Source organism: Corvus moneduloides, chromosome 16, assembly GCF_009650955.1.
Source record: "Corvus moneduloides isolate bCorMon1 chromosome 16, bCorMon1.pri, whole genome shotgun sequence".
Classification (NCBI taxonomy): domain Eukaryota; kingdom Metazoa; phylum Chordata; class Aves; order Passeriformes; family Corvidae; genus Corvus; species Corvus moneduloides.
In genome coordinates this window covers 15,903,788-15,912,313 of record NC_045491.1, presented here as the reverse complement: position 1 = coordinate 15,912,313, position 8,526 = coordinate 15,903,788, and the positions used below count along the sequence as shown (strand labels likewise).

At 61.2% G+C, this 8,526-nt stretch overlaps 1 protein-coding gene across 2 annotated transcripts; it reads right to left on the bottom strand.

The window, feature by feature from the left end:
• Nucleotides 1-220: 220 nt before the first annotated feature.
• Nucleotides 221-6,760, bottom strand: DECR2 (2,4-dienoyl-CoA reductase 2). 2 transcript variants are annotated; one of them, XM_032125948.1, is made up of 9 exons: nt 6,630-6,760; nt 6,484-6,552; nt 6,035-6,086; nt 4,658-4,793; nt 4,219-4,343; nt 3,617-3,710; nt 3,238-3,342; nt 2,092-2,280; nt 221-1,248 (listed from the first exon to the last, which is right to left on the bottom strand). In XM_032125948.1, the coding sequence occupies exons 1-9, from the start codon at nt 6,725-6,727 to the stop codon at nt 1,214-1,216; spliced, it is 903 nt and encodes a 300-aa protein (XP_031981839.1). In that variant the 5' UTR covers nt 6,728-6,760; the 3' UTR covers nt 221-1,213. The 2 variants fall into 2 exon arrangements, with proteins under 2 accessions (XP_031981839.1, XP_031981840.1); XM_032125949.1 differs by having other exon boundaries at nt 1,003-1,248; nt 2,063-2,280.
• Nucleotides 6,761-8,526: the final 1,766 nt, after the last annotated feature.

Sequence of the window (8,526 nt, the reverse complement as noted above, 5' to 3'; positions counted from 1 at the left end):
TGCTGGCACCCAGAGCCACTGGGGCTGAGGAGGTGGTAGGTCCCCAAGAGCCCCTGGCCTGCAGCACTGGGGCACCACAGAGCTGAGGACTGGGGCCACACACGGCTCTGCCACTGGGAACAGTGGTTCTTTCCCCTCCCTCAGGGCCCAGTTTGGCCCACCAGGACCAGTCAGCCGGGCAGGGCACTGGTGCTCATGCAGCAGAGAGAAGCATCACTGCTCAGGGTGCAAGTTCTTTATTTGTGGCCTGGAGGAAGGAGCAAAACCTGGCAAGTCTACAATCAAGTAGGAAATACAATTAAGTGGGAGAACAAGCCTCATGGAAGTCAGGGTGAGCCTAAAAACTGCCTGCAGCAGCAGGAGCGTGCACACGAGCAGCGTGTGTCCCCTGGGGCGCTGGCACCAGGGACAGGGCTGGCTCTGGCAGTGCCATCCCTGCAGCCCCACTGTGGCTCCTGCAGCCCAGCAGGAGGGAAGGACTGGATTGCAGTTCTAGCCCTTCATTTACCCTCAGCTTGAGTGTCTGGAAGGAGACAGCGTGACACTGGTGGGACAGACAGGTGGGTGTGGACAGACCACTGGACACCTACAGTGCTGTAGTGCAGAGCTGGGCCTGGGGGCATCTGCCCTCACACCACCTCTGCTCCTGAGACAGGGGCATCCCAGCTGCATCCACAGCAGCCTGCCGGGACCACTGTCCCACCCAGAGCTTCTTAGGGGACAAGGCCACTTCCCCCTGCCAGGGTTTCCCCTCCAAGAGCTGCCGAGGCAGAGCTGGGTGACCCCAACCTCGGGCGGGCTGAGCTGCTCCCCCTCCCAAAAAGGAGCTGCTGCTGGGGGTCTTGGGCACTTCTCTGGCTAAGATAAAGGAGAGGGGAGGAAGAGGACGGATATCCATGAGTGGCACTGCTTGGGGCTTGGGAAAGGCCAGGAGAGTGGCTTGGAGAGAGCCACAAAGGGACAGTGACCTTCCCAGCCCTGCACACTGTCCCTGCACCCGCAGCCACACCAGCTCAGAAGGCAGCAATGGCGCAGCATGGGGTGGGCTCACTCCCCACCCAGCACCCCCAGAGCTCTGTCCCCCAGGGACTGGCAGTGTCACCACCACCACCAGTGGCCGAGGAGAGACTGTGGCTGTGGGTGGTGGCTGTGGGAGATGTCCACCCGTGATGTCCCAGGTCACATCTGTCCATCGGTCAGTCCATGCTGTCCATCAGTGGGGTTGGTTTGTTCCTGCAGCCCAGACATCTGTAAGAGAGGGTGGAGGTGGGGACAGAGCCCTGCTGGGGCCTGCCAGGTGGGACACAGGCAGGGAAGAGAGGAAGGAAGGAGACCCCTTCCCCCGCCAGGCTGCAGGAATTCAGGCAAGGAAGAGGCTCTCAGGAGTCTTTGTGTTCAGTCCTGCTGCTGGGGCACAGAAAATGGGCATCATATTGCTTTGGGGGAATCTCAGAGGTGTCTGGACAGGCATCCAAGAGACACCGTGTCACAAGCCAGGCTCAAAGAGAAAATCCAGCAAGTTCTGCTGCTCTTCCCAAGGCATCCCTAGGACTGTCCATGAGGACACAGTACCCACTACTACGCAGCCATGCCCCGAGCCCAGCACTGCCAAGGCCACCACTGACCCGTGTCCCCAGTAGCCACACATGCAAAGCTTTTAACTCCCCCCAGGGATGGTGACCCCAGCACTGCCCTGGGTAGTTCTGCCAGTGCCTGACCACTCTTCCCATGAAGAAATTTCCCCAATATCCAACCTAAACCTCCCCTGGTGTGACTTGAGGCCGTTCCCTCTCCTCCTGTCCCTGTTCCCTGGCAGCAGAGCCCGACCCCCCCCGGCTGCCCCCTCCTGTCAGGGAGTTGTGCAGAGCCACAAGGTCCCCCCTGAGCCTCCTTTGCTCCAGGCTGAGCCCCTTTCCCAGCTCCCTCAGCTGCTCCTGGGGCTCCAGCCCCTTCCCCAGCTTCCTCAGCCGCTCCTCACAGGACCTGTGCCCTGTGCCCCAGGCAAAAGCCGGGTTTCCCTGAGAAGCCCTGCTCCAATCCCACGAGGGGGAAATGCAGTCACCTAGAGTTTAGCAGAGGAGGAGGAAATACCCAGCAAGGCAGAGAAGCTGTTGGGGGAGGTGAGCCAGCTGCCACCATCCACGACCAGGGTGGTGCCGGTGACATAGGATGAGAGGGGGCTGGCCAGGTACAGGGTGCTGTGCGCGATCTCCGTCTTGTTCCCTGCGCGCTGCAGCGGGATCACCGAGAACAGGTCGGATTTTTCGGCAGATTTCCCACCTAAAAGGGACAGGCAAGAGTCAGTTTGGACTCCGGGAGGACTGTCCAGCACCACAGCCAGCCAGGCACTGCAGCACTGCCCATGGGGCTGGCTGAGTGCTCCAGGGAACTGGAATGAGATCCTGGCACAGCCCTGGGATACAAACCGGAGAAGATTTCAAGGAGCAGAGCTCAAGCCCAGCAGGGATTTTGTGCTGACACAGCAAGCTCAAGACAGAACCTCAGAGAGCTTCAGAACCATGGAATCATGGAATGGTTGGGGTTGGGAGGGATTTCTCCTTCTCTCCCCCCTGCCATGGGCAGGGACACCTCCCACTGTCCCAGGTCGCTCCAAGCCCCGTCCAGCCTGGCCTGGGACACTGCCAGGGATCCAGGGGCAGCCGCAGCTGCTCTGGGCACCCTGTGCCAGGGCCTGCCCACCCTCCCAGGGAACAATTCCTTCCCAATATCCCATCCATCCCTGCCCTCTGGCACTGGGAAGCCATTCCCTGTGTCCTGTCCCTCCATCCCTTCTCCCCAGTCCCTCTCCAGCTCTCCTGGAGCCCCTTTAGGCCCTGCAAGGGGCTCTGAGCTCTCCCTGGCTCCAGAGCAGAGGGTCTCCAGCCCTCGGAGCATCTCCATGGTCCCTGGACCCACTCTAAGGGCTCCAGGTCCTTCCCATCCTCTGGGGCCGCACCAGCACTCTGCTGATGGACTACAAGAGCCAACCCCTGAGGCAGGGCTGAGTTTTGGGGGAGCATGCTCCATCATGGCTTCAGAGAGCCCAAACAGCTGCCAAACCAGTGCCCTGGGAGGTACCAGGGATGCGGGAAGGGCTGTGCCAGCCAAGCCACAGCACAGCCGTGCCCGGCAGCAACACCCCACGGGCTGTGTGGCACGGGGGGCCCCTCCTGTCCCCTCCCAGGGGATACCAGCGGGGCACTGCCATGGCAGGGCCGGGAGCCCAGGGTGCCTCACCCAGACGTCGGAAGCCCTCGGTGCCTGTGATGGGGCCGGGGGCCAGGCTGTTCACACGGATGTTGTTGGGTCCCCACTCCACAGCAAGGTGACGGGTCATGGCATCTGGGGAGGGATTGCAACAGCACTGAGAAACGGGGAGCAGAGCCATTCCAGCAACTTCTTTTGAGGGGGGGAAAAAAAGCCACAGAAGAGTCTGGCTGAGAGCAAAGGGCCCTGGGAGGGGAGAAGAGGCTCATCCCAAACCCCAGCATGCAGTAACCACAGCGATTCACGCTCGCCCCTCCCCAAGGCATCTTTCCATCCCAGTATTTGGGAAGAACCCGCTTCTTTCCTGGCCCCACATGGCTCCAAGCCCCAGCAGGGTGTGTTGAGGTACCTATGGCAGCTTTGGCAGCCCCAGCGTGCACCTGCAGGGCCTGCCCTCGGTAGCTCAGGGTCGCCGTGATGTTGACGATGACCCCGCCATGGTCCTGGGGAAGGAAAGGACATGAGGAGTTAGGCAGGGAGCAGCACAAAGGGTCACAGAGGGCTGTGAGGCACAGGAGAGCTGGGCTAGGAGGGACAGTCACCCATGGGCACTGCCAGGCCAACACTGGGGCAGCTCTACCCACCCAATCTCAGAGGTGGGGCAGCCAGTGGGGCCCTGCCAGAGAGGTGGGACATGCAGGGTAGAAGGAAAGGCCAAGGGAAAGCAGCAGAGCTGGAAAAGGAGCAGGAGATCACAGCTCCTACAGGTGGCAGAGCATGGAAAGCTGCTACAACAGCCCAAAGCCCCAGGGCAAGGGACAGGAGGATCCCCAGTTCAGGGCTGGGATCCCTGGAAGGGAACAGAGTGGATCCGTGTAGGGAAGCCCTGAGTGCTGCACTCCCTTGTGCCTTCTGCACTGCCCTGGATGCCTCAGCAGCACAGTGTGGTTTGACACCACCCCCTGCCTACCAGAGGCTCTCCTCAGAGCCCCCTGGTTCTGTGCCACTCACCCGGAAATACTTCTCAAAGAGGACTTTGGAGGTGTTGAAGGTGCCCATGGTGTCGATGTCTATCACTGTTTTGAAGGCGTTGAAGGACAGGGCACTGGCTGGGCACAGGAAGTTCCCCGCAGCACCTGAACCACAGGGACAGTCAGGACAGGGCTGGCAGAGATGTCAGGGCCCTTCTGTGACAGGGAGGGTGAGGGGTAATATCTGCACACTGGAGAGCCCGTGGGGACAGCGCTGACAAAGGGATAAACTGGTGGCTCTGGGTGCCCAGCAGCACAGCCAGCACGAGGGCAGCAGGGATGATCCACACCCCGGCAAACAGGGATGGATGTACCACACACAGAGCTCTGCTTCCTCTGTGCTCCCAGGGATGCCTGTGCAGGAGAACACCCTTCCCAGCAGTGAGCCCAAATCCTCCCCCTGCCCACGCCAGCCTCACCATTAATGAGGATGTCAATCCTCTGGAACTCCTTCAGCGCCTCGTCCACGGCTGCCGCGATGGTCTGGGGCTGCCGGACATCGATGGACAGAGGCAGGCACTGCTGCCCTGTGGCTGCCATCAGCTTTTTCGAGGCCTGCAAGGACAAAAAGAGACTTGAGATTCTTCCTGGGACTCTCTCCTTCAGCAGGAGTTGGAGCCAGGCTTGTATCAGGTGAGCAGAGTCAGGCAGGAGTGATATCCCTGTCAGCACACAGCAAACAGTGTGGGCAGGGGAGGGATGTGCCTGAACACGGCCAGCTCCAGCCTCGAAGCACCCTGCTAGCCCTGGGGTAGCCAGGGAAAGCTCTTACATGTTGTATCTCAGCCACACTGGGTGCTGGGCAGGCCCTGAGGCCATAGCTGGCTAAGCCCAGTTACCTGCGTGGGCTACCATGGGCACAGCACATCCCAGGCAACATCTCTGCAGGGCAAGTACAAAGGTTGAACCCCAGCACGGCATTTTTGGCATGAGCCCAGGCATAATTACCCTTTAGATCCAAAAAGTCAGTGGGCAAAAGGGCAAAGACAGAGCAGGCAGGCTGTGAGATGGACCAGCTCTGCAGCTCAGGCTTTGTCACAGGCCACCCCTGTGGCTCATTAAGAGTAAGATTTTCCCCAGCAAATAAAGCACAGGGGACACACAAGCTCAGCAGCAGCTCCACACAACAACCAGAGCTGCTCCAACTTCTGTTTGGGACTCTGTGAGAGGTTTCGAGCCCCAACAACACACGGGTGCACGAGCAGCTGGAACCCTGGACTGCAGATTCTGTGCCCTCAGAAGACTCTGGCCCCTGTGGACTAAAAACCTGCTGAGCTTTGCAGCTTCTTCTGGCACGTGAGCATGAGGGAGTGTGAAATGACAGCCAACCACACCTGCACCCTCCCCTCTGCCCCAAAACACAGGACAGCTGAGGCAACCCACCTCAACCCACACAACCCCTGGGGTCTGGTCCTACTCCAAGCTGAGGTTTAAGCCCAACCTCAGGCTCTGCCCTGCTGACAAATCTCCCCCACAGCTCGTTTCTGTCTCTCTCACCCACAAAAAGCCATCATGATTGTGGAAAGCAGGTTCCAGGTTAACTGAGCTGTGCTGGTGTAGATGCTAAGAGAGGTGGCAGAGAAATGTTCCTATTTTTACAGCCACCTGTCTTAGCATCTACATGCTGAAGGTGCACCCCCCAAACCAGCACCGCCGGAGTGCCCAGAGCTGGGAGACTGGGACGCACTGGGAAGCCATTCCTCCTATTGCACTATTCCCACAGGAGAGAGATTCCCACTGGAGGGAGCAGAAGGATTCCCAGGGCTCGCAGCTCTCCCGCTGGAGCCCGGACTCACCTCCGACACTCGCTGCAGGTTCCTGCTGGCAATGACGGTCCGGCAGCCGTGCCTGCAGGGAAGGGGCAGGTGAGAAGGGCCGGGCTCCTCAGCAGCACCTCGGGATCAGCAGGAGTTCGGGTGTTCCTTGCAGGAATCGCTGCTGCTCCAAGCCCGCAGGACGCGGAGCCAGAGCCCTGCCCGGGCTGGATGGAGCAGGGCCGGCCCTGCTCCCACACCGGCGGCCCCCGGAGCCTCCCTGAGGGCTCTGCCGCCCTCGGTTTCGCATCCCGGCTCTTGCAGGGCCTGGTGCCGCAGTCGGGAGAGGGATGGGAAGGTGGGAAAGAGAAGAGAAGGGGGTGAAGAGGAGGAAAGCGCGGGAAAAGAAGGGAAGAGGGGGGAAGAGAAGAAGGGAAGAGGGCAAAGAGGGAGGGAAGGAGGAGGCCGTCCCACCGCAGGGGCTCCCGCACCTCATGAAGATCTCGGCGATGCGGAAGCCGATGCCGGAGCCGCCGCCGGTGATGAAGGCTACCTGGCCCCTGCGGGGACAGAGGCACGGTAAGAACCGGGCCCCGGGGAGGCGGCCCCGCGGGCCCCCCGGAGCGGCGGGACTCACGCGAGCAGGTCGGGGCTGAGCAGGTGCCGGTACTGGGGCAGACACTCGTCCCCGTCCTCGTCCGGGGGCACCCGCGCGGCCATGGCAGCCTCGGCCATGGCGGGGGCGGGCACTGCTCACTGCGCATGCGCGGGCGCCGCCGCCGTCGCCTGGCAACGGGGACGCCCCGGGGCACGGCGACACCTAGCGGCCACGGCGGGAGCTGCAGCGGGGGGCGAGCGGAGCGCGGCCGGGGCTCCCAGTGCTCCCAGTGCGATCCCAGTGCTCCCAGTTCCATCCCAGTGCTCCCAGTGCTCCCAGTTCCATCCCAGTGCTCCCAGTGCTCCCAGTGCTATCCCAGTGCGATCCCAGTGCTATCCCAGTGCTATCCCAGTGCTATCCCAGTGCTATCCCAGTGCGATCCCAGTGCTCCCAGTGCTCCCAGTGCTCCCAGTGCTATCCCAGTGCTCCCAGTGCTCCCAGTGCTATCCCAGTGCTATCCCAGTGCTATCCCAGTGCTATCCCAGTGCGATCCCAGTGCTCCCAGTGCTCCCAGTGCTATCCCAGTGCGATCCCAGTGCTATCCCAGTGCGATCCCAGTGCTATCCCAGTGCTCCCAGTGCTATCCCAGTGCTATCCCAGTGCTATCCCAGTGCGATCCCAGTGCGATCCCAGTGCTATCCCAGTGCTCCCAGTGCTATCCCAGTGCGATCCCAGTGCGATCCCAGTGCGATCCCAGTGCTCCCAGTGCTATCCCAGTGCTATCCCAGTGCTCCCAGTGCTCCCAGTGCTATCCCAGTGCTATCCCAGTGCGATCCCAGTGCTATCCCAGTGCTATCCCAGTGCTATCCCAGTGCGATCCCAGTGCGATCCCAGTGCTCCCAGTGCTATCCCAGTGCGATCCCAGTGCTATCCCAGTGCTATCCCAGTGCGATCCCAGTGCGATCCCAGTGCGATCCCAGTGCGATCCCAGTGCTCCCAGTGCTCCCAGTGCTCCCAGTGCTATCCCAGTGCTATCCTAGTGCAATCCCAGTGCAATCCCAGTGCTATCCCAGTGCTATCCCAGTGCAATCCCAGTGCTCCCAGCGCTATCCCAGCGCTATCCCAGCGCTATCCCAGCGCTATCCCAGTGCTATCCCAGTGCTCCCAGTGCTCCCAGTGCTATCCCAGTGCTATCCTAGTGCAATCCCAGTGCAATCCCAGTGCTATCCCAGTGCTATCCCAGTGCAATCCCAGTGCTCCCAGCGCTATCTCAGCGCTATCCCAGCGCTATCCCAGTGCTATCCCAGTGCTCCCAGTGCAATCCCAGTGCAATCCCAGTGCAATCCCAGTGCTATCCCAGTGCTCCCAGTGCTATCCCAGTGCTATCCCAGTGCTCCCAGCGCTATCCCAGTGCTCCCAGTGCTCCCAGTGCTATCCCAGTGCTCCCAGTGCTATCCCAGTGCGATCCCAGTGCTATCCCAGTGCTCCCAGTGCTATCTCAGTGCTCCCAGTGCTATCCCAGTGCAATCCCAGTGCTCCCAGCGCTATCCCAGTCATATCCAGTGTCAGTGCTCCAAGTGCCCTCCCAGAGCCGTCCCACTGCTGTCCCAGTTCTCCCAGCACTCTCAGTGCTATCCCAGTGCTATCCACTGTCCCAGTGCTGTCCCAGTGCTCCCACAGCTGTCCCAGTGCCATCCCAGTCCTCTCACTGATGTCCCAGTACCTCACAATGCCGTCCCAGCGCTTTCCGTAGTATCCCAGTGCCTCCCAGTGCCACCCAGTGGTGTCTCAGTGCTTCACGGTGGCATCCCAGTACCTCTCAGTGGTGTCCCAGTGCCACCCAGTGGTGTCCCAGTGCTCTCACAGAGCCCCCAGTTTTCCAGCTCACCCTGCTCTGTTCCAGTCACCTGCAGAGCCCCTGCAGCCCCCAGGCACA